Source organism: Diachasma alloeum, unplaced genomic scaffold (assembly GCF_001412515.2).
Source record: "Diachasma alloeum isolate Michigan unplaced genomic scaffold, Dall2.0 Dall_scaffold_00343, whole genome shotgun sequence".
Lineage (NCBI taxonomy): Eukaryota > Metazoa > Arthropoda > Insecta > Hymenoptera > Braconidae > Diachasma > Diachasma alloeum.
The window spans coordinates 35,824-60,828 of NW_021680482.1; the positions used below are offsets into that span (position 1 = coordinate 35,824).

The 25,005-nt window shown below is 35.6% G+C and overlaps 4 protein-coding genes across 5 annotated transcripts in view; 2 read left to right on the forward strand and 2 right to left on the reverse strand.

Moving 5' to 3' along the window:
- Positions 1–14: 14 nt before the first annotated feature.
- On the forward strand, positions 15–3,669 carry LOC107040804 (DNA-directed RNA polymerase III subunit RPC8). 2 transcript variants are annotated; one of them, XR_003783099.1, is made up of 6 exons: positions 15–196; positions 1,260–1,443; positions 1,525–1,665; positions 1,749–1,873; positions 2,411–2,528; positions 3,509–3,669. XR_003783099.1 is itself a non-coding variant. In XM_029126286.1 (5 exons), exons 1-5 carry the CDS (start codon positions 86–88, stop codon positions 2,462–2,464), a joined length of 615 nt encoding a protein of 204 aa, XP_028982119.1. In that variant the 5' UTR covers positions 15–85; the 3' UTR covers positions 2,465–2,753. The 2 variants fall into 2 exon arrangements, 1 of the variants encoding a protein (XP_028982119.1); XM_029126286.1 differs by lacking the exon at positions 3,509–3,669 and having other exon boundaries at positions 2,411–2,753.
- Positions 2,557–17,567, reverse strand: LOC107040803 (F-box/LRR-repeat protein 16). Its single transcript, XM_015261054.1, has 7 exons — positions 16,743–17,567; positions 11,278–11,645; positions 9,762–10,055; positions 8,354–8,645; positions 7,914–8,109; positions 5,834–5,982; positions 2,557–4,611 (listed from the first exon to the last, which is right to left on the reverse strand). Exons 1-7 carry the CDS (start codon positions 16,837–16,839, stop codon positions 4,463–4,465), a joined length of 1,545 nt encoding a protein of 514 aa, XP_015116540.1. The 5' UTR covers positions 16,840–17,567; the 3' UTR covers positions 2,557–4,462.
- An 805-nt stretch (positions 17,568–18,372) lies between these two features.
- LOC107040824 (actin-related protein 2/3 complex subunit 1A-A) lies at positions 18,373–22,370 on the reverse strand. The gene is made up of 6 exons (XM_015261082.2): positions 21,501–22,370; positions 20,532–20,792; positions 19,498–19,788; positions 18,980–19,158; positions 18,608–18,877; positions 18,373–18,533 (listed from the first exon to the last, which is right to left on the reverse strand). Exons 1-6 carry the CDS (start codon positions 21,565–21,567, stop codon positions 18,495–18,497), a joined length of 1,107 nt encoding a protein of 368 aa, XP_015116568.1. The 5' UTR covers positions 21,568–22,370; the 3' UTR covers positions 18,373–18,494.
- LOC107040825 (ubiquitin-conjugating enzyme E2 W) overlaps positions 21,964–25,005 on the forward strand; it is a 4,830-nt gene continuing 1,788 nt past the window's right edge. The window contains exons 1-3 of the mRNA XM_015261083.2: positions 21,964–22,394; positions 23,786–24,136; positions 24,703–24,778. Coding sequence (XP_015116569.1) covers positions 22,374–22,394; positions 23,786–24,136; positions 24,703–24,778 — 448 coding nt within the window. The 5' untranslated portion in view covers positions 21,964–22,373. The remainder of the gene's footprint in view (positions 22,395–23,785; positions 24,137–24,702; positions 24,779–25,005) is intronic.

Here is a 25,005-nt window from a genome sequence, read left to right on the forward strand (position 1 = left end):
GTGATTGAGGTTATATTTGGCTTGTTGCTGTTCGTATTTTGAACGTGAACCACACACCCCACATGAACCTCACGATCAAAACAAAATGTTTGTTTTAACAGAGTTGAAAGATGTTGTTAAAATTCCACCATGGAAGTTCAAGAGAAAATTCAACGATGCTATTGCTGATGAATTGAATCGAAAACTTGCGAACAAGGTAAAGTAATCATTATGTCTTCTGGTAAAATTGCGAATGAGCGAGGTTAAGGAAAATTTTGATTATCCAAAATTACAAGACTCAAAAAATTTTTGATTTTTTATTCTACTGATAGACAGAGTTATCTTCCCCATGTTCATAAAAACTTTAATTCACTAACCCGAGTTGATTATTTAAAAATAAAATAGACAATATGCATCGAATGCAAGCGTTGGCATGTGGTTACATGGGACTCACAATCTTAAATATCTGCATTATTTATCTAATTGCCCCGATATTTTTCTTGACCATTGGATTCAGCATATTTTTTCACATCGCCCTCTATTGAATTTTTTATTTGTGGAGTCTCCCAGTAGATAAACAATCAATTTGAAAACAAATGTCATAAGAGCCGGTGTATAAGAAAAAATTGTTCACTTCGTTATTCGTCAATGTTACTGCAACTAATTCGTTTTAATTATCAGAAATGTTGGTTTCAGATGTTCCCCTATCAGTCTAAAAAAATACAGAAGTTTCCGCAGAAATGGTTATCCAAAAACACACAAGACTCAAAATTTTTTTCATTTTTTATTCAACGTATAGACAGAGTGGGGAGTTATCTTCCCCATATTCTTAAAAACTTTAATTCACTAACCCGAGATGATTATTTAGAAATAAAATAGACATAACATGTTAACATGTGGTTACATGGGACTCAAATATCTGCATTATCTGCCTGGTTACTCCGATATTTTCCTTGGCCATTGGATTCAGTATATTTTTTCACATAGCCCTCCATTTTTATTTTTATTTGTGAAGTCTCCCAGTAGATAAACTATAAACTAAAAACGAAATCTCGTAAGAGCCCTTGTTTAAGAAAAAAATTGTTTATTTCGTTTCGTCAATGTTACTGCAACTAATTCTTCCTAATTATCAGAAACGAGATTTCTAATCAGCACTATATTTTATTTTTTTTAGTAATTTTTAACTTGCGATTTTTTGATTGGCACAGAAAATGTTGCATTAAATAGCTCCTCTCCCTCAGTGTATTGATTAATTTCTATAATTTTCTCTTCTGTTCCAGGTGTATTTGAATGTAGGATTATGTATAGCACTTCACGATATTCTAAAAATTGAAGAATCATTCATCTTCCCTGGAGATGGCTCATCACACACTAAAGTCTCGTTCAGGTTCATCGTTTTTCGACCTTTCATGGAGGAAATACTCATTGGAAAAATAAGAAGTTGCAGTCCAGATGGTGTGCATGGTAGGATTCTCCATTTTTCTCTTTTATCCCTCAAAATTTCATGCGAAGAGAATCTTATGATTTTTTTTTCAATGTCCACAGTTACCCTAGGATTTTTCGAAGACATCATAATCCCTCCCCACAAATTGCAGTATCCCTCGAGGTTCGACCAGACCGAGCAGGCTTGGGTTTGGGAATATGACACTGGAGATGGTGAAAGGCATGATCTTTTCATGGATGCAAGTAAGTTAATCCTTGACAATGCAATTGCATAACCCTTGAGTTACTTCAGGCATTACAATCAATTTCTTCTTTCTTTTTACAAGACGAGATAATCAGATTCCGAGTTGTCAAAGAGGAATTCGTCGAGACTCTGCCTTCAGCCCCAACAGTCGCTGGGGAAAATCCAGAGGCTCCAGAAAATAAAACCGTTTCACCTTATACGTTAGGGGTAGGTTTAAACAATATATTATGAACATAAAAATGATGAAAAAAATAAGACAAACTAAGAGACTTAGGCCCGGTTGCACCAGCTCCGGGTAACGAAAACGTCAGATAAGAAAAAATGTAAATTTGGATGTTCGATGGATTATTTTACCCGGGAGAGTATCTCAAATTTATCTCAGGAACAAAAAATAAAATTTAATCCCAAGGTTAAATCAATGTTAATTCAAATGGGGCTGCAGGGTAAATAAAAAATTATTCTTCGGGTCTAATATTGAAAAATTATGACCCCTACGATATAATTGATCCGGAGGATAAATTACAATAACATGCAATATGAAAAAATATACTGAATCCAATGGCCAAAGAAGAACGTCTCCCCAGACAAATAATGCAGTTATTTAAAACTTTAAGTCCCATATAGGCTGAAGAAGATAATTTTGTCTATTATTTGCAAAAAATGAAAATTTTTTCCAATGCTTGCAATTTTGGATATTAATTCTTAAGTTAACGTTAATTAATTTTCATTTTCTCTTTTTTTCAGGCAGCTATCGATGAAGCTGGTTTAGGCTTAATTTCCTGGTGGGAGAACAGCTGAAAGAGGAGTACAAATGAGAATGCCACAACTCATGTTCCAAAGGAAGTGAGAAAATAAAAGAAAGGTAAAGAGAGCTAAGAAAGTACGACTAATTGAACTTTATGGACAACATTCCTTTTATTCCCCCATTGCCAGTTAAACTTTGAGTTCAACTCTTAATTCTAGAAAAATCTAACCCATAGGATCACAAAACACTGTGAATTCATTAAATATTATTAAATATGTGATGTGGTAATCTTTATTTCTGCCTTTTGATTAAATGTGTCGCATTATTATTTGTACAATATATACAAACACCTCTGTCGAGCTCACAGAGCATACGAGGATAATACGCAACAACTTTTATTAGTCATATCGTTTTATTTCTCATGAGTTATTATCCAGTTATGTAAAAATTTTGTATCGTCTGGACTAACTGTTATCTAAATGTCAATTTCATTTCCTTGTTCATTAATTTCCTTCACTTTTCACATTTTCTGTGATACATTGTCCCTCTGCATGTGTTTTTTGTACTAAAGAACAATCCAAATCAGACGAACATTCGTATTTCTAACGAATAATAATTATTTAACATTTATCCATTGAATTTTCACGTCATTGAGGAAATCCTCTGAATTTTCACAATTTTCATCGAATTAAATTAATCATCAACGATATTTTTGTTCCTCAGAATCTTCTCAACCGAATAGTCGGTTAAAAATAATAATTACATTCAACAGAATCTTATTTAAACATTTAGTAGATGAAGAAATTCTTGTCATTTGATAAAACATCAAAATTACATTTTTAATGACAAATATTTTATGATTATTCACGAAAAAAATCCCCTCGAATTTTTAAAAATTCATCATGTTCAATTAAATTCGAAGTTACGTATTGTCGGGTGACACTCAACGTAAGGATCTAAATACTAAATCTCCTCCCGATGATTTCAACAACTCTGGAATGTTCTCTCACAAACACACACGTCTCTCAATTTTTGTTCATCCTCTAGAACTTGACTAGCATTCAAAACTTTAGTTCGTAATATTATTCTTTTTATAGTGTCTTCAGCTCTTGAACGAGCAAAGCAGACATTTGAAGCCGCCGAAACGTTCAGTCACTAAATACATGGTAATTAAAAAATGAAGAGAGATTAAAGTATACAATATAAATTTATCACAGTCCTAACTGGCGTGCCTTGTGTCTCACAATGTGTATTTTTCATAATTCTTTAAATATCGTTCATGATCTCTCCCTAATGCCTTGATTATTGCAGAACTTGTCCCTTTATTTCGTCACTAAATGGAAATTCACATGAATTTATTCAATTTTTCATATATTTATCGTGAATACCTAGGGAGAAACATCTCACAAATGTGCAAATTAAAACTTTTCATTCCATTTAATGACGAAATACTCCAGTCCTGTGTGTCCGGATTTTATAATGATAATAGTGAGAGAAAACTTTGAGGAAAAAACTATTCACAAATATAAAGCCAACCGACCCATTTTGACGATGGCCGAGAGGTTGCGGGGTGTTTCATGAAGTTTCTACGCCAAGGGTTCTCCGCGAATATCAACGAGTGCACTCTACGGAGCGTTAACAATGCTGTCCTCTTCCACTATTTCTAATTTTACCTATTTTTGGGTTTCTTTCATTCCTTATTGTTAAAGCAATTTCTTTTTTGTTGCGTAAAACTGAGTAAAAAAAGCGACACTTTAATCATTAAATGCAAACGATGAACTCTTGGACGTAGACAACTCGATTGGTATTATATTCAACAGTTTCATCGTATAAAGTGGGACAGCGTGTATTAAAAATTGCCTAGTTACTAAAAAATTGAATCACCGTTTTGTAACAACTGTTTATCCCAGCGAAATCATGGTTTTTTATCCATTTACTTCCATTTTTTTTATCGAAAACTTAAACTTGAACGAACGATGCATTTGGCTTAGAATTGGTTTTCTCCTATTTATTGAATATTCTTCCTGAGCATTTTTCAAGGTAATTTTTTCTTACTCAATGATCAGACAGCGTGGTAGATGCTCACGCAGGTAATCGAATAGTTCGCGTGATGTGCCTGGACAATTTGTTAATTCGAGTTCTTGGAGGTGACGGAGCTGGATGAGGCTTGATAGACCACTGCTCGTTAGTAAGGGGCATCCTGAAATTTTTTTGGAAATGATTTAGGTGGTGGTTTGGAGGCGATGAAATGATATGCGAATTTTTTGCTTAGAAATTCATTCGAATTTTAATGGGTTTTCACGAATACAAAAATTAATTAGTTTCAAATTATTCCTCGGCTCAAATTTAAATTTTTTTCATGAAAAAGAAGGAAACTAGAGTAGAAAAAACTTGGGAAATTCATATGAAAGAATTCCTTTAGAAAATGTACAGAAAGATGAAATTCTACTCATTTTCTCTGAAAAATAGTTTATATTAGGGGTTCCATAGAACAAAAGCGTAGAATCTTCAATAGGTGTTCAATCAAAATTTAATAGAATTTTTTTCGTCTGTGCTACTACGTCGCAAAAAAATTACTTTCTAGAGAGAATTCATTTTTTAGGAGTGTATTCAAGCCAGTCATTCACAGGTGGTCCATGTTCATCTCCAAGTCTTACAATTTTATGTTGAGTTATGAGATAATGATGCCACATATGACCTTGAATAAATTCTCTACACTATTTTTCAATTTTTTCCAATTTGAGATTTTCTTATGTAAAATAATTTCGAATAATTCTAAATGTTAATAACTGTCAATGGAGTTCATCACCTGGGAATGACTGACGTGAAGAAATACGCTCCTAAAAATGAATTTTTCTCCCAAGAAAATGATTTCTTGGCAAAAGTATTTTTTTTTCTCAGTGCGCTCACACGTTAACATAATTCTCAAAAACACTGAAAAAAAAATTATTTTTGTCAAATATCCATTTACTTGACACATCTGTTTAGTTTGTCAATACCATATTTCTCCTGTCGAGTCATTCCCAGACAATCCTCATTAGGCTTCAATTATAACAATTATATTGCTCTAGAAAATGATCATATTAGTTACGACCTTGAGTGAACTCCTTCAATAATTATCAACATAAAAAAATTAATCAAAATTGTTCCCTCTAGAAAATGAGAAATTTAGGAAAAATTAATAATTATTGAAGTAGTTCATTCAAGGTTATGTACAGCATAATCATCCTCTAGAGCGACATGAATTGTCATAAATTGAAAGCCAATCGGTCTCACCTGAAAATGACTCGGTTGAAGAAATTCAATTTTGACAAAATGAATACTTCTCTCAAGTAAATTAATGTTTGGCAAAAATAATTTTTTATCTCAGTGAATTCTCGCTACAAAACTCTGCGATATTCTATGCTAATTGACATTCTCACCTGCAACTGAAAGAACGAGTAATGCCCTCATGCCGCACAAATGCTGCAGTCCAAAGTCCCTCAATTGTGAACACCACCTCAGAAACAATGCATTCAGGGAACTCATGGTCGATATGTACCCAACTCCAATATCCGTCACATGGACACACCTTGAAAAACGTTAAATTTCAGTATTGGACGGATTGCCAAAGTATTTCTAGTCTCGAAAGGGCAAATGGACGGGAGGAGGAGAAAAATCGAAAGCATTCCACGTCAGCACTCACGTTGATTTTATGGCAGAGTTTCAAATGGCAAAAAGGCAGAGAATCTCAGATGCAGTCGCGACATTTTTGGGTGAATTTCTAGAGTTGTGCAGTCAATAATAAAAGAGGAAGAGTCCCCACTTATGAGAATGAATTTACTACCTCAAGATACACGGAGATAAAAATTACTACACAAGTCAACTAATCCCGGAGCAATATTCGAGGTCTTTTGACTCCATATCAAGGAAAAAAATGCTAGACTAATGGTGATTTTTTTCTCCACTTGCTCTGCAAAACTTAATAAATTTCACGGTAATTTGCCCTGAAATAATCAAATTTATCCTAAAATTCCATAAAAAATTACGCCAGCGAATATAAATGATTACATGATGTCTAGAAATTTTTCTGTCGCAGAGAAGAATTGTTTTACCAAACACTGCAGAGTAAATTTTTACTTTCGTCCCTTCCCACACTGAGAGAAATATTTTTCTCATCACTAGGGCGTAAAGTGAAATTTTACGCCCGCTCCGCGTGCACAAGTAGACTCGATTGAAGAAATACAATTTTGAAAGAAATAAATGCATCTCTCAAGTAAATGAATATTTGGAAAAAATAATTTTTTCTCTCAGTGTTTAGGAAAAGTAATCCTGGAGCGAGGCTTTTCCTGTAGTTGACTCTTTCCTTTTTCCTCTAGTATTTTCCGAGATATTCTAAATGATTTTCCTCCTCGTCTCTCCCTGCATCTTTCCCATGCACCAGCAACATCTGAACTTGAATCCCAAAAAATAGGTAACGAGACCCGTAAAATTAATCTGACCCGTGCTAATTTTGCGCCAAAAGGATTTATCGTTACCCAGTGACACGCAGATTGCGCGTACATGCCAAGACATTAAAGATAAGACGAAGAACGCAGTATTTTACAACGTCAGGTTCTCGTGACCAGCCAAAAGCTTGAGTTTAACGTGACGGACTATTAGATTTGACGGGAATTTCACAATAAAGGTTGATGGCAGTTGATGGACTCTAGCGATAACTCACTTTTTCTCCACTGCATCCTCAATTTCTTTAAATAAAGACATTGCAACACCTCAGTAACAGGGGGGCGTAAGTGTTATGGGCTGCCTGTGCTGATACGCTTGTTTGTTGCTGAGGTGTCGACTCTGTTTTTTTGAGGAGTACGAGTCTTTCATAGAAGACAGTATACTATTCAGTAGTGAAGCGGTAAAACGATTCAAGCCGATTTTTACTATTGGTCATTTTTCAATGAATATCTTGAAATCTGAGGGAGATAGCAAAATTTTTGTCAAGACCTTTTTTGTAGCCCTCAATTCGCTCTCCAAGAAAGGTTCTTACGAAAATTTCGTTATCTCCCTTCGATTCCGAGATATTCCTCGAAAACTCAGCTAACGGCACATAGCACCACTTTGCGATGCGAAAACGTGAAGAAAGTGGGGCTTTTTTATGTAGACATCCACAAATATTGAAAAAATAAATACGGAGAATGCTCTGTGCCGCGTGACGAACCCCGAGAAAGTATGAGATTGAATGGGTTTTCTGACAAATTCGAGAAAATTATTCATTTTTCTAGAAAATCAATTAACAACACTTCCCTTATTTTTCAACAATCACGAGTATTGATCGAGTTACTTTAAAAATTCAAATGTGATCATTCAATTCTACGTATCATTGATTTTCATAATGCATGCCTGAGTGGACGACATGCAATAGATTTAACTTATTCATTGTCACATTAAATAATGCTGAATCGTGAACATCTCACGATTGAAATGAAGAAAAGGATGTCCCAGTCAAGTAAACCACAAAATGCAAAAACTTACCTATCAAGTATAAGTTCTTCCAACTGATTGAGATCGCACGCAATGTTCTCCAGCGCAGAATCAGTTATTCTGGAGCACCAGCTCAAATCGAGTGACCGTAGTCTCGGTAAATTTTCCGCAATTAATTCCACCCCATCGTCCGTAACTTTGCTGCATCCCGACAGCGACAGAACCGTCAAATTGGGCAGCGAATGCACTGCAACGACGAGGAAAATAATTGAAACGTTATAATAGGAACTAAATCAATTAATCTATCTTCCCCGTATAAATAAGCCCCAGGCCATTGTCCCCAGTCCCCAGAACATGAGACGAAGGCGCTGACAGTGGGCTAAATAAAACCCTCTAAATTTGTCGCATCAATCTTCACTTCCAAAGAGAAGAAAAAATTGGACGAACGAAACAGTTGTAACTCGAGGATTAAAGGGGAGTGTGGACCTCACCTATATTGACGACACCGTGATTAGTCAATTCCCAGCAGGACTGGAGTCTGAGGATGCTCAGGGAACTGCTCTGTTTGGCACTGAAGTAGCCCAGTGCTGCATCGGTGACGTGATAGGCTTGAAGGGAGAATTCGTAGAGACTTGGTAGTAATTGGGCTACTGCACCCACCGCCTCGTCCGCTACGTTTATACAGTCTGACAGCGATAGGGAGACTATTCGGGGTGTTAAACATGCCCACAGACCTGCCTCCGTTATTTCGTTACATCCGGCAAGCTCCAATTCGAATAATGCCTGGAATAAGAATCATTTGAGGGTCGCAACTATTGAAAAATCGTATAGAATTTTTCTATAGGGATTGCCTACAGAAATTGTATAGGATTTCGGTATATGATATTCGGATATTTCTATACGAATTATTTCTATACAGAAATTTTTACATAAATTTTTGTTTTCATACGAAAGATATCTAAACGCTCCAGAGAAAAACGCAGAGAAATGTCGTAACTCCATACGAAGTGTTTCTATACGTGTGGCAGTGGGTCGTATTGGATCAAACTTGTAGAAATTGTGTAGAAATAATTTGTATAAAAAATATCCGAATATCATATACGAAAATCCTATAGAAATTCTACACGCAATCCGTATAGAAAATTTTTACACGGTTTTTTCATACGTGCGGTCAAGGTATATCCCGAGAAAACACATTTTTCTTAAGATTGTCCCCATCTTTTTCATAGATAAGGGAAGATGGGGCAAAATGGAACGGTTTGTGACCTTCTCCAAATTCACATATTTTCGTTTATAAACAAAGACACCGGTAATTAGACAAGATCACAAAACGCTCCATTTTGCCCCACCCTCCCCTAATATTTATAATAGCTCGCAGCTGTTAGAAAAAATGCTAACTTATTGTACTACACGGCACTGTTGAAAATTTTCGTCTGAAATTTGCGGTACACTTTTTGGAAATTTTTATCAAATTTAATTACCACTGAAATTTCAAGGAATTTCGTCATTGAAAATTCAAAATTTCGAGGAAAAATCAAAGAGAACTGTAGATTCCGTTCCATTTTTCCCGGAAAATGAATAGAAAACCAGGAAATTCGAAACTCTAAACTCCTAACAGTGAGTTTAGGAGATAATAAATAATGAAATCCGGGCTTCTAGCACGTGAGGCATTTCCCTCCTATTAGAAAATGGTTTTTATGATGTTCTTAAAAATTCAATCCGTGATCGATTGATAAATTCCGAATGTGGTGGATTTTCTGTAAAATTGTGTACTACACAGTTTCTGCGATATTCAACTGTAAAAAAAATTTTGTTCGGCACAAATAAGACTTGTTTGAGAACTTTGTCGGTTTCCTCTCAGCAGTGTACACAAATTTGTCAAGTAGTTTTATCTGTTACCTGTAAATGATCCAGAAGTGCTTCCAGGCCCCTATCAGTAACTGAACAGCAGCGCAGTGATAACGAATGCACGTGCCTCTGTGCCATGGGAAAACTGTGGGTTAATTCGGGTATGTCCTCATCAGCTGCCCCAAGTAATACCAAAGAATGAAAACCACGTCTGACTAATGAGGCATAGAGCTTTGTTCTTGATCCTGACGGCATTGCCCTCACCTCCCTGCACCTTACGACAGGCACTAGACCAGACCAGAATCGCGGGCGTGCATACAAAACGTCTCGCCACCGAGTGCAAACCTGAGGAGAGAATTTTAATCATTGAGGGGGAGGAAAAATTATGGCCTTTGAAGAAATTCTATAAAATTCAACTTCAAAGGATTTGAAAGAACTTGCTTAGAGGAAAAGAATCCGGGATATTGTTCTTAATACAAAACTTTTTTTCAATTCACAGTTAGAATTTTGACATTAAAAGGTAGAGAATAATTATGAACTAACATTTATCCGTTAATTCTCTACGATTTCAACTGAATTAAATTAATCATCAACGACATTTTCGTTCCTCAGAATCTTCTCAACCGAATAGTCGGTTAAAAATAATAATTACATTCAACAGAATCTTATTTAAACATCTAGTAGAAGAAATTCTGTCTTGTCATTTGATAAAACATCAAAATTACATTTTTAATGGCAAATATTTTATGATTATTCACGAAAAAAATCCCCTCGAATTTTTAAAAATTCATCATGTTCAATTAAATTCGATGTTACGTATTGTCGGGTGACACTCAACGTAAGGATCTAAATACTAAATCTCCCCCCGATGATTTCAACAACTCTGGAATGTTCTCTCACAAACACACACGTCTCTCAATTTTTGTTCATCCTCTAAAACTTGACTAGCATTCAAAACTTTAGTTCGTAATATTATTCTTTTTATAGTGTCTTCAACTCTTTAATGAGCAAAGCAGACATTTGAAGCCGCCGAAACGTTCAGTCACTAAATACATGGTAATTAAAAAATGAAGAGAGATTAAAGTATACAATATAAATTTATCACAGTCCTAACTGGCGTGCCTTGTGTCTCACAATGTGCATTTTTCATAATTCTTTAAATATCGTTCATGATCTCTCCCTAATGTCTTGATTATCGCAGAGCATGTCCTTTTATTTCGTCACTAAATGGAAATGCAGATGAATTTATTCAATTTTTCACATATTTATCGTGAATACCTAAGGAAAAATCTCACAAATGTGCAAATTAAACCTTTCCATTTCATTTAATGGCGAAATGTTCCAGCGAAATATTTCCCGAGCATAACAGACTTAAATTCAGATCTTTGAAGTTCAGATAATAAAATCGTTGCAAAATGTTCGCAGATGTAGGCTCAAATGGCACTTTAATGCTCCCTCGAATGTTTTATTCCAAAAATTGGGAGTGATTTAAACGAAAGAGAATCGCCCGAGATGAAATAAATTCGGCGAAAATAGCCCTCAACGCATGAATTCCGATTATATTTACCTGTGCCAGTATTCGTCTCTCGGTGGCATTGAAATACAGGAAAAATCGGCTCAAAAAATGATCATCTAGTATGAGTTGCTCCCAGGAGGTAGGTGGAAGATATCCACCAGTGCCACCACTGGCAAGAGGTACATGTTTCGCACGATTTCTCGATATTCTTCCCCTCACAGCAGCACTGTTGTTGGAAAGTCCCTTGTTGTTAGCAATATTAACTGGATTATTAACAGGCAAGGGGGCACTTCTACTTGGCTTCTCTGGTGTCATGTTCGCGTTATTCGTGCTACCCAGATTGGTGTATGCAACACCACCACCACCGCCCCCGCAGAACACGTTTGTCACGCGTTCCATTACGCTAGCCTTACCACCCCCTGCAATTACACAAGCCTCGGTTGGTAAATTAAGAACAATAAAGGGAGAAAGTTTTTTTTTAACTCTCTCCTTTTACCTTTTGCAGCGAGAAAAATCGATACAGCGATTACACTTTTTTTTTTATGTGGAATTTTTCACTTCTGTGAATGTTAGACCACTTGGAACTATCTGCAAATTTGTCCAGCACTCCAGCGATAAAATTCTTATGCTTTTATCTGCGGAGTCTCGTTGAGAATTAAATTTTTTTTCGTGGAGAGCAAATTTCCTCATGAATAATTCAATTTTTATCTCATTTCGCGGGAAATGCGGGACTCGTAAATTCACAGACATTAAATTCCGTATCGCAGGGAGGAAGGTTTTCTTGGATCGAGAGTATTGTCTTCAATTTGAGAACAATTTGATGATTTCGAAAAAGGAAAAAATTTAGGAGAAATATCTCGCGTTTTCCTGGATGAATTCTAAGTTGAAAATCATGCAATTTTGCAAAAAATTAAATGGATTTTTATTTTTCTACAGAAATTTTTGAAAATAGAAAATGGGATTCAAATAAAAATTCAATAGAATAATAAAAAATATTTTCACACGTGTACTCTTGAAATATTCAATGAAAACATTGAAATTTGCAATCTGGATCGGAAGAAAATGAATAACTTTCATAGAAGTGCTAGGTTTTTCTGTTGACTTTTATCATTCGTGTGACAAAAAATTCTAGAGGTCATGGAAAAACCTACCTATAATATATCAGAAAATTCATGAACGATTTGGTCTTAAATCGTATTAAAATTCACAGAATTCAGTAGCCAAGAGGTGAAATGGTTTGAGGATGTCCAAGTATTTTTTACAGTGTAGTACAAACCACACAATAGATTCTATCATTGTCAATCATCAAATTTGTCAATTAAATTGCGTTAAAAAAATTGGAAAAAATCATGAATATTCAGCGTCAATCAAATTGCATTTTGCACAGCACTATTATTTTTTAAAACATTCATTGTTTGCAAATAAATAATTGACATTGAATTCGGAATATGAATAAATTTGTTGCGATTCCGAACACATAATTTTTATGGTGGATAATTTATTGTTTATAAATTATTTACGTAAAGCGCTCATAATTTTCAAAAATCGTAATTTGTAAATTTTGTTAGATTTTTAAAATGTTTTTTAACCGTGCAATATCGAGATTCAAATTGCGACCTGCAAAGTTCAAATAATAAAACTATTGTAAAATGTTCGGAAACGTGAGGTCAAATGGGGCTCAAATAAAAGCTCCGATGTTCGACAACTAAAGTAGAAAATCATTTCACTGGAGAAAAAATAGCCAAAGTACTTGGATATCCTTAAGTCGGCTTAGCCCTCAGCTGACGTTTCGAAAAACCTCTCCGAATCTAAAGAAGATCATGAAATTTTCGTAGTAACCTTTTTCATACAGCGAATTCAGGGCTATAAAAAAGGTCATAATAAAAATTTTGCCATCTCTTTGTCAAAATATACTTAAACCTTTTTACCTCTTCACCACTGAATTAAAAAAATTACACGTGGCCCTCACTCAAACTGAAGAAAATTCCCAACAGGATGACATCCCATTGACTAATTCCACTAAAAAAACATGAAAACATTCCTAATTGAAAACAGCCGGTCCGTCCTGCCCCAGTAATTTTCAGGCTATTGCAAAAATGAATTCCATCAAATAGTTTTCCATCACGGGGCACAACAGGTCATCCTTAGAATAAAATCTGTCGGTCGTTTCGCTGAAGTGAAAAGCCAATTGTTCTTCGAATTGAGGAAAAAATACTCTGGATTGAAAAAAATTATCTCCTCTGTGTGATCTAGTTTAACTCAACATATTTAATGTAGATAGTAGCGTGTGTGAACATGTGAATGGTGGTTTGTACGTATAAAGAAACAATAATCACACATAGTGACAAATTGTGTAAGAACCGTGGCTCCGATAAAATAATCTTCAAAGGTTTGTGCTCAAGACTCAACCGCGCTCCAACGACTCTGACGATTTCAATAAACAAATGCTGATGGACATTTCCCATCGCTGTGAGTGGATTAAGGAGTGAATGAAATTATGCAACCGATGATTAATCCAAACGAAAGGGGATTTCGTAGGAACCCTGGCAATGTTCCAGCGAGAGAAAGAGTATGCATCACTCGAACAAGGCAACTGTACATGCATTATACCCTTGCTGCGTCGTTGGAACGAGGTAGAGGCAGATAATTCATTTCACAAATTTAACGATGAAGATTGCCGAATGAAAATTTCTGATGGAAGTGTCCGAGACTTAAACTGTACCCGAATTCTTTCTATTATTTTCCTGTTTTATTTTATTTCCTAGAATTCAGTAGGAAAACGGTAAACCGGGTCAAGTCGATTTTGACTTTTGGCCATTTTTTATTATATCTCGGAATCTAAGAGAGATGGCAACATTTTGCCCATGACCTTTTTTGTAGGGCCAACTGAGGTTTACGAAAAAGATCGTGACAAAAATTTTTCTATCTCTTTTAGATTCCGAGATATTCGTCAAAAACTGGGCAATAGTCAAAATCGACTTAATCCTGTTTACCGCTTCAGTACTGAATTGCTGGGTTTTCTTTGTTTCATTTCATTTTATTCAGCAAAATGATCAATATTATTTCTGATGGAAATCTCCGAGATTTGAACTGTATCCAAATTCTTTCTATTTTTTTTCTATTTTATTTTATTTTCTTCTTCGGAATTATTGTCTTTGCTGTTTCATCTCATTTTATTCGGAAAAACTATCAACATTGAATTTCGCCCATAAAATTGACGTATAAAGGCATCAAATTTGGGGTAGACGGGATATAAGTAATGAAATCTGTGATTTTCGTCGAAAAATGCGTTCAAGTATTTTGTATCGAATGTTATCAATAATAAAATCCTCACAAAAACGATAAACGGAGATGAAAGTTCAGAAAAAATCGTTTAGAAAATCCCGGTGTATTCCATCGCCTGAAAGGTAATCGACGAGCGAAATTTAATTCAATAAAAAATGCTTTGAGTGGAGGATATCTTACGATTCGTTCGGTAAAAAAATTACACTTATGGGAGAAAAAACTGCGGTTCCTTTTACATGAAAAGTCATGGAAATTTCCATTTCCCCAGAAGTGGAAATTTACACTAGTGTTTTGTAAAAAAAATCCACCGTTACACATAAATTTCTAGACATTGAAAATTGATTGATGTTCGCAGGCGATATTTTTCCTTAAATTCCGGATGAATTTTATCACTTCTGAATAAATTACTTGACAATTTTTCGGAGCAAACGCGAAATTTACCGTTTATTTCATCTTTTTCTTTCAATATAAAATCAAAAAGACTTAGAACTAAATTTCGCACGACGATTTCTTGACCTTTCCATTCATTTTCGAGATCTTTGAGATCTCGGAACTGATTAATAAAAAGAAACGAATCGAAATCTTTGAAATTTAATCAAATTCAGTTCAAAATTCTGTAATCTTAATTTTCAAAATTTGCGTACGATTTCATCCGGAGTATTTACCCCCCTATCAGTTACCGATTACTAACGAAAACCTGAGAATTGATTCCATCATAAACTTCAACTCGAAAATATTCACCAGTGTCGCACACAAGCCCAAGCAATCCCAAAAAGCTCAAAAACGTGTTCACAGTATTTAAAAACCCCTCGAGGTTTCAAAAGTCGTTTACTCAAAAAAGTGTCGGCGTTATCGATTCGGTTGCAGTTCAAATAGCGTCGTAACTGATGAGTATTCGCTCTAATCGGTGACGATTAGTTGAAAATACAGAAGAAAAACCCATAGAACGAATAAGTGAAATTAATCGATGGAGGGTCAGGGGGATAGCTCGCTGATCCTAGTAGCTGACGATGTATTTCTTTTCACACATTAACGGGGATTTCTGGGAAGAGATCTCGAGACTAATTGATGAATAGAAATGAATCAGAATCTCTGAAATTTGATCAAATTCTGTTCAAAATTTTACACGTTCCCGGGGATCTCGTGACTGATTAATAAAAAGAAACAAATCGGAATCCCTAAAACTTTATAAAATTCATTTCAAAATTTTGCAATTTTAATTTTTAAATTTCAAGTGCGATTTCATCCGGAGTAATTATTCCTCTATTAACTGCCAATTATTAATGAAAACCTGAGGATCGAAAATTGAAAATGGGATTGATAATATTCAGTTTACAATTCTACACATAACCGGGGATCTCGTGACTGATTAATGAAAAGAAACAAATTAGAATCCCTAAAATTTGATAAAATTCATTTCAAAATGTTGCAATTTTAATTTTTAAATTTCAAGTGCGATTTCATCCGGAGTAATTACTCCTCTACTATTAGCTGTCAATTATTACTGAAAACCTGAGGATCGAAAATTAAAAATGGGATTGATAATACTCAGTTCACAATTTTACTCGTTCCCGGCGATTTCGTGACTGATTAATGAAAAGAAATAATTCGGAATCCCCAAAATTTGATAAAATTCATTTCAAAATTTTGCAATTTTAATTTTTAAATTGCGAGGCCGATTTCATCCGGAGTAATTACTCTATGAGTTACCAATTACAAATGAAAACCTGAAAATTGAAAATGAGAATTGAAAATGTTCGCCAGTGCCGCACACAAGACCAAGCACTTCCAAAAAGCCCAAAAAACGTGTTCACAATATTAAAAAACCCCTCGAGGTTTCAAAAGTCATTTACTCAAAAAAGTGTTGGCGTTATCGATTCCGTTGCAGTTCAAATAGCGTCGTAAATGATGAGCATTCACTCTAATCGATGACAATTAGTTAAAAAAACAGAGGAAAAACCCATAAAACCAATAATTGAAATGAATCGATATAGGGACAGGGGGATAGCTCGTTGATCCCAGTAGCTGCCAATGAATTTCTCTGTACACGTTACCGGGGATCTCGGAGTCAATGCCACAAACACGCTGCATGGAAAAAGAAAGAATGGAAAAAATATTTACAACAGGAGAAGTCCAACCAAAAGTACGAGAAACAGAACATAAATCATTCCACTAATAGAACATTTTCCACTATTTATTATTCAAGAGTTGAGTGTGAATGAGGGCCATACCATGATGCTTGGAGGCTCGAAGGCCCAATCCGTTGATCCTCTTCGTCAGCTCGGCACTCGCCCTCTCTACAACACCCTGAGCCGATATCGACGACATTTTAATTCCCTTTAATTATCCAATAAAACTCGAACTCCGAGTGATGTTCACTGATTGAAATTCAACGGTTTATCCTCTTTAGTCAAGAAAAGCGTGAGTTTCCCCTTGCGCAGTGGATTCTCCGCATATTGGGGCAGACGATTTATTTATTTTCGATTTAGACAGCACGGACAACGGGTTTCGTGTTTAAGCCGAAAATTAGAATTTCGATGGAGAATTAAATCGAATTTATTTATTCATTCGATTCAGAACTTCCGGAAATTTTATTTGGACGTTTGATTGCGGCTTTTTTGGTGGAAAAGTGGATCAATTAATTTTGAATTTAATTGGCCGGTTCTCCTCAATTCATGTGTCGTTAAAAAATGGTGATGAGCAATGGAAAATGGTGATAAATCGTATGAAAAGGGAAATAAGACACTTTAGTGGCAATTGTTGGGGGGGAAGGGTAAATCAATACTGCCGGAGTGGCCGCAAGAACGACACACACGGGGGTGGTCGTTTATTTACTCTCGAAAAACGTACACAACTTGATTTTTTCCTGATTTGCGCTCTCGATGATTTAGATGCACCTCAGGGGCTTCAACTTCCGGGTTTGATTGGTGGAAAATTGCGTGACGGGCGGATGGATTTTGAGGGTGATTTTAATTCTCATGAGTTTCGGGGATTTTCCGGTGGAAAACGAAACAACCAGGCACGTTTGAGCTTCGTCACGGGAAAAAGCGCGTCGGGGGTGGTTTGTGTGAGACTGAATCGATACTCAACAGTACCCGGTGCATGTCCACGGCCCCACCACTTGGATCATGGGGTACAGCGCACGCGCTGGTTTTCCAGAGTTCAGCGGTTACTTTGAGTTTGCGGGGATTTTTCGGGTGATTTTTTGGGGATCAATGGCTGGGAGATTGAGTGGAATGTCAGCAGTGAATTATGGAGAAAATTATTTGGTGAATCTTGATAACTAGGTGTCGAAATTCATCAAATTGTTGTTGGAAAAATGAATTACCAACCAGCTATTCAACAATTCAACAATTAATTGCTGAAATTCAACAATATAAGGGTGTTTTCGATAATTATTGGTATGGTTTTGTACCTTTGAAAATTTAATTTTGTTGAGGCTTCTTATATGGCTTTTTTATCATTCAAAAGGCCTAAGAGATTTTTTTCAATTTTCAATGTCAAAAAAGTAGAAAATTGTGCGTGGCACCCCTTTCCCCCTCCTCGATTGAAGATTTTTTTATTTCTCTACTGAAAGTGGCTGTTTTTACTAAACATATTATATTTACATATTATTATATTTATATTATATTTACTAAACATATTATTTATTAAAAAATTGGACTGGAACTCGGATTCATTCTATGCAAAAAAAAATTGAAATTTAGTTTTTATAAATTTTTCCCAATGTTTCATTTTTCTATTTTTTCATTCCAAAATTCACTATTTATCGACCATTTATGAACCACAAATAATGAAATTTCGAATTACCTTACAAACTAAGTATTGGTAAATCTTTCGAATGAATCATACAGGACTGACTTCCATCTGTTATTTTATTATCTTTATTTTTTCAACATGTGTTTCATCTTGTTTCATTTTTACATTATCGTGTCGATGTACCTTTCACTTTTATTAGGATATTTAAAAAAGAATCAACGGCTTTACACGATCTTAAGACCACTCATGGAATTCTCCAGCGACTGAAACAGTGGAAATAATTAAAATTAGTGGCTCCTTATCATTACTCACGAAGATGAGAATAATTTTTAATTACCTTCAAGTCCCAAACAACGAGTTGGCCATCGAGTCCACTGGTACTGAACTCATTATTAGACACTCTCCTCACGCAATTAATTGTATTCTGGTGAATACTATCCAGTGCCCTATCATTATTCTCAGTCCTCGCTTGTCGATCCAACGACTGGAATTTTCTCATCGCTGATATTCCAGCCGCTTCCTTCTTCTGCGAATTATCCAACTTCGATACGAAGTGTAATTGACCATTTGCGTCTAGTGAGTACAGCATTGGCATGCAACTGTGACCCTGCAGCAATAATAATGAGCATTGAATAACAATAATTTGTACTACACGAAGAACAAAAAATACAACAGAATGTCTAATATTTGGCCTTTATGTTTCACTTACCGCAGCAACTATCGAATTGGGCCCCACCCAAACACAACTTAAGAATGGTAAATGCTCAGTATAAAGTCTCATAACAGCATTCCCCTTGGTCGCATCGGCAACGCAGATCGAGGAATTATGAGCGACCCAGCAGATTTTGTTTCCACAGGGGCTAAATGCAACAGCGTGAACCCAACCGCCTGAAAAAAAGGGGAATTTAATCATTGTTGAGTCATCTCGGGCAAGATTTCTATATAAAGATGAGAATATAAATGATCACAATGACGATTGTCATTAGGTAAAACCAAACTCTCTTCATAAATTCTTATAAAACGCAAATATTATTATTTGCAATTCTCATCACATGAAATAGTCTCTACAGACAGATTTAGCTGAAAAATTGCCAAAATTTATTGTAGGGCAAACATGTAGCATTTTTTAGAGAAAAAAATATGAGAAAATTCAGTAGAATATCGTTTAATACCTGACGATAGTTAACAAATTGCCGACAGTTATTGTTGACATCGTAAAATATTTACCTCCATTAGTAGAATTTGGGAATTCCGCCAGTAAAGTGCCCAGGGTGGACGTAGCTCCCCAGGGCCCAGAGCCCGGTGCGTCTTCCATATCCTTAACATAAGCACCAAAAACCCGGACTTTGTAGTCGGAAGAACCTGATACTAATACTTTATTATCAGGATGCCAATCAATGGCTGTTACAGTGGACCTTATCGGTCGTTTTATGTGCTTGGACAACCACCAGTTGTTTTCTGACACGAAGTAACTGACTGAAATCATCCTGTCACCCGAGCCCACAGCAAATTTATTCTCTGTAATGAGGGAATTTTCGGTCAATTTATTCAATGATTTTTTTACCTGATGAAGTTCTTGGAAATTCATTCAGTATTGAAATCATAAAAATCAGGTAATTTTTTCATGTTTTCATGTTTTCTCGTGTTTTGTTATTGAATTATCTCGATGATTAGTGGATTTAGGAAAAAATACACATTATTTCAAAATAATTCAATGTTGGACGAAAAAATAGAGAATATTAATCGAATCGATTCTTTTAAAAATCTCATCTCATTCGTTAAATTACCTTGATGATAAGTGGATACAGGAGAATATAAAGAGACCTTTTTCAAGGAAATTAACTGTTGGATAAAGAAGTCTAGAAATTCTCCTCTAAATCACTGGTCATTAAGATAAATGAAAATACACAGTAATATTAGATTTAACTTTGCAATTGATCCATCAAAAAAAGTCAAAAGACTTCTTCTGTTGGAAACTAAAGTCTCTAGAAAAAACTCTCCTCACACTTTCTCCCACAAATATTACACTTTCCACTGAATGACACATTTGAGGACGAAAATCTTTTCTTTTTATCAAAAATTGAACAATCTGAATTTCATACCATTTATAAAACTCATAAAATTTTCTTTTATTGCATAGAATCCAATTCTCCTCCTCATCTAAATAATACTAAATTTAACAGACTATCAACTATCAACTTATTAAATTCTCTAGAAATGAAAAATTCCAAATAAAAAAAATTGACAAACATCAGGGGTACCTAGTGGTGACCATTTGACGCAGACAGCAGCCCTCGTCATCCTCAGTACGACCCAGGCAGGTATCCACTTTCCCTTCTCATCCTGATTCCAGACATAAGCATTTTTATCAGCCCCACACGTAACAATCCTGTTGGTCTTTGGCGCCCAATCCAGGCACATGACATTCATATCGTGAGCCTCGAGCACCTCTGTCTGTTTCCATCCCGCACTCGAGCGTTTGTACACGTGGACCTGATTGCTGTTCGGACAAACTGCAACTTCTGCAAGAAAAATTTTCACCCTCAGCATAACTAGAGATTAACTGTGTTTTTTCTTTCAACATTTTTTAAAGGAATTTTCTCAAGCTTCAAAATGTCATCTGATCGCAATTCCAATCATCGCAATTGCACGATTTTGACATATTCCCATATTTTGAATCATTCCATATTGATGATTTAAGGTCCATTTCACTTCAACTGCTCTCAACCCAAAGGAAACTCCCGAAAGTAAAACTACAAAGCTGTTCTCTCCCTTCAAACCCAAATTTATGGGTAAAATAACTCGATTTCAAATGTAAATAACTGGAGATGAGCAAAATGGAATTAAACATATTTTTATTTCATTGTAAAGGTATTTGTTTAGTTTCCAAAATGAGATGTAATGTATCCCAATTTTGATGCTTTAAGAAGATTAATTTGATCTCAACTTCCCCAAAACCCGAACAAAATGCTCAAAAATAAAAACCTGTGATATCCTTTCAAGCCCAAATTTATGGGTAAAATACCTCATTTTTAAATATCAATCACTAGAGATCAACAGAATGAAAATCAACATTTTTTCATTTCATTTTAAAGACACCTGTCTTCAAAATAAGCCGTGATTTATCCTAAGTTCTTCATTTGACCCTCAGATCTTAATAGTTAAAAAATGTATATTTTACCTCAACTTCTCCAAACCCAAAGAAAAATCAAAAAAACAAAAATACAAACCAGTCCTGTCCTTGTTCCACGCATGACAAGTGATGATATCAAGTCCAAAATTATGCACCTCAGTCATAATTCCTCCGAGATCCCCGAAAAAGCAAAAAGACCAACCTCCCAGAGATCTCAATCCTTGAAAAAACCTATCCCCGATGAATCACCACGAGGAAATCACTTGGGTGCGGCCGAATGTGCTCCAAAAACCGACAAAACTCAAATACTTCCTCGAACCACTGGAAATTCGTGGACTCTGGTCAGTCTACACGAATTATCCAGCCGGTTAGAGCGATCCCCTTATCAACACCACCAGTTTATAATTTATCGGACGAAATAACGATGAACTGAAGGCCTCGATGACACTTTATTTCGAGGAAATTCGTCTGTGGGGTTAGGAGTACACGGGGCAGCAAGTGACAACCAAGGGGGTCTCTCTTTTTTTTTTCACTTCTCAATCTTCACTTTTGACCATTGGTAGCACTGAATTCTGCGGAGAATACCAAAGTCACTGCACCAATAGCGTTGTGTGTGTGCTTCACGTCTCATGGATTCGCCTCGTACCTCTTATATATCGCTGACGACATGACATTTGTCAAGTCCTTCGTGTAGAATAATTTTTATTAAATCTTTCTCTTTGTTGTTAAGTGCGTGATTCAGGGGAGTGAGTGTTTGTCAATTGATTATTGGAGATTCTGGTGTTGGTGGCTTTATTTCCGGAGTTATTGCCCGGCTTGACAACGATATTTGCGGGGAACAGTCAACGTCTGGAAGAATTCAACACTGATTTGTTGTATTTTGTTTTGACAAAAGGGGAGACAGGGGTTTTTAATAGTTCGTCGAGATGAAACATGGTTATGTTCTGCAGGGTGCACAGATCTAACGACAATGGCACTGTCCCCGTCGGAGGTGAGTCACTTATTATGATTTTTTTGGAGGTGTCAGGTGCATTTTTATGTTGTTTTGGAGTTTGACGCCATTGATTGGATTCTTTGGGGGTTTCTGGAGTATTTTTTTATTTTGGGGGAGGATGTGGGGCTCAGGTGAAGTGGTGAGGGCTTTTGGGGCTGGAGAAAAGACGTGGAGTTATTGTTTCGTCGTTTTCATGGTGTTGGATGGATTCGCTGGAGTAGGGGGAATGGGGCAATATGGATACTTTTGATTTTTTGGGAAATGTTGATAATTCATTGAACTGTTTCTCTTTGTGATGAGCACAGAGTGAGCTGGATTGATAAGTTTATCTCTGAGTTATGAAGTTGAAAGAAAAACAGATGTAAATTTTTATCTACTTTCTCCTATTTTCTATGAAACTGTGAGGAGAGGCATTAGGTTTTTTAGGTTTTTTGATTAAGAGGTTTGTCCCAGATCTCCCTTGACATCAGAAGGGGGCATGGATTAGTCATCTAGAAATATCTGCATCAGCAGTTTAATCTGGTGCAGGAGAATTTTAAATATTTTTTTTAAGAATGAGATTTTGTTACATAGCTTGTCTTTGCTGACGAGAGAAAGGTTTTTGGATGATTTTATAAATTCAAAACATCTCAATAGGACACTACAAACATTTATGGGTAAAATGACCCGCTTCCGTTGACTCGAGATCAACAGAGTGAAATCCGACAATTTTTTTTTCATTTTTGAAGCCTAAAAAACCTCCAAAACGAAGAAAAATTGTTGGAATTGTTTAAAGATTTTTCTAGACTTCAAAATGAGACGTGATTTATTAGGATTTCTTCATCTGATCTGCAGATATTAATAATTTAAGAAGGTTCTTTTAACTTTACGCTTATTATGATTTTTTTGCGGAGGCATCAGGTCTATTTTTATTTTCTTTTGAAGTTTGACGCCATTGATTGGATTTTTTGGGGGTTGTTGCAGTATTTTGTTCTGGGAGGCCGTTGGGCACAGGGGATTGGGGGAAGTTCTGAGGACTTTTGGGGCTGGGGAATAGAGGGGCAGGAGAGAAGACGTGGAGTTATGGTTTCATCGTTTGCACAATTTCGCCTTTAGCTCCTTTCGAGAAATATCTCCGAATCTATGGGAGATAACAAAATTTTTGTAATAGACTTTTTTGTGCAGCGAATTGAGGACTGCAAAAAAGATCTCAACAAAGATTTCGCTATCTCCCTTAGATTTCCATATATCCATTGAAAACTGGCCAATAATCACAATCGCTGAAACCTTTTACCGCTTCGCTACTGAATTAAATCAATCAAGAGTTGCGATCATTTACTGGGAGATTCACGTAAGATTCTCGATAAAAATGTTAACAATGTATTTGTTCTATTCGCATTGTTACTCAGCGCCGACTCCAAAAAGAGCTTATGGCTCTGATACGTGAGCCGCCTGAGGGTGTTCAAGTTGATGAGGACCTGGTCGGTCAGAACTTGACACAATGGATCGTCCACATGGAGGGGGCCAAGGGCACACTCTACGAGGGAGAGAGATTTCAACTGCAGTTTAAATTCAGCTCCAAGTATCCGTTCGATTCACCAGAAGTGACGTTCATCGGCGGTAACATTCCTGTTCATCCTCATGTGTATAGTAATGGTCACATATGTCTATCGATATTGACTGACGACTGGTCACCGGCGTTGTCCGTGCAGAGCGTGTGTCTCAGCATTGTCTCCATGCTGAGCTCATGCAAGGAGAAGGTAAGTTCATCTTTTTTATTCGCTAGAAAATTTTATTAGATTTCTATTGAACTTTTTAATTAGTTTTTGGAGGATTCTATTGAAAAATACCACAGCCTATCTGCGGATTTTTTTTTGATAGAAATGTCTGATGGAAAATATTCTATAGAAAAAATTCATAGAATTGAATTTTTCGTTAATATTCGGATTTTGGCACATATTTCTCTCTTTTTTATATATTTTTACGTACATTTGTATTATCAAGATTCCCTCTAATGAAAACGATATCATGTAGTAATTTAAAAAAAAAATTTCTGTACAACTTATTCTATCGAGATATTTTTCTGTTGATTTTTTGTTCATTCAAATTCATATCGAGGAATTCCTATAGAAAACTTTTCTGTACGATAGTTTCTATCGAACAGTTTCTGTACAAAAACGCGTAAAAAAGTTGCAGACTATGAAGTTTTCAATAGCAGGTCTTCAGAAATCCAATAGAATCTTCTATCGAATTCGCCAGGTTTTTCTATGAAATTTTTTCGTGCGTGTTTTCCCCTTTTATTCAATGGATATTAATCTTTTTGCAGAAGAGACCCCCTGACAATTCGTTCTACGTTAAAACTTGTAATAAAAATCCAAAGAAGACAAAGTGGTGGTATCATGGTGAGTTTTAATCATTATTATCGAGTACAGAATTGCACATAAAATAATCCTATCTACTTAATTTTTTTAATACAGAGTCGGTTTTCAAACCCTTTTCATGGAAAATAACGAAAAGAAAGATTGAGAATTCAATTTTTTACATATTTCTTTCCTTAATAATCAATCAATCATTTATATATATATATATATATATATATATATATATATATATATATATATATATATAT

Bases quoted from the DNA above. Each gene is read 5' to 3' on its own strand.
- LOC107040804 (XM_029126286.1), top strand. From the start codon at position 86: ATGTTTGTTTTAACAGAGTTGAAAGATGTTGTTAAAATTCCACCATGG. The intron at 197-1,259 runs GTAAAGTAATCA...CTTCTGTTCCAG, and splicing joins ATCGAAAACTTGCGAACAAG to GTGTATTTGAATGTAGGATT. The intron at 1,444-1,524 runs GTAGGATTCTCC...CAATGTCCACAG, and splicing joins CAGTCCAGATGGTGTGCATG to TTACCCTAGGATTTTTCGAA.
- LOC107040803 (XM_015261054.1), bottom strand. From the start codon at position 16,839: ATGTCGTCGATATCGGCTCAGGGTGTTGTAGAGAGGGCGAGTGCCGAG. The intron at 8,646-9,761 runs GTAACAGATAAA...TTCTTATTCCAG, and splicing joins CACTTCTGGATCATTTACAG to GCATTATTCGAATTGGAGCT. The intron at 5,983-7,913 runs GTAAGTTTTTGC...ACGTTTTTCAAG, and splicing joins GAAGAACTTATACTTGATAG to GTGTGTCCATGTGACGGATA.
- LOC107040824 (XM_015261082.2), bottom strand. From the start codon at position 21,567: ATGACTGAGGTGCATAATTTTGGACTTGATATCATCACTTGTCATGCG. The intron at 20,793-21,500 runs GTTTGTATTTTT...TTTTTCTTGCAG, and splicing joins GTGGAACAAGGACAGGACTG to AAGTTGCAGTTTGTCCGAAC. The intron at 19,789-20,531 runs GTACCCCTGATG...CCCTCATTACAG, and splicing joins CGTCAAATGGTCACCACTAG to AGAATAAATTTGCTGTGGGC.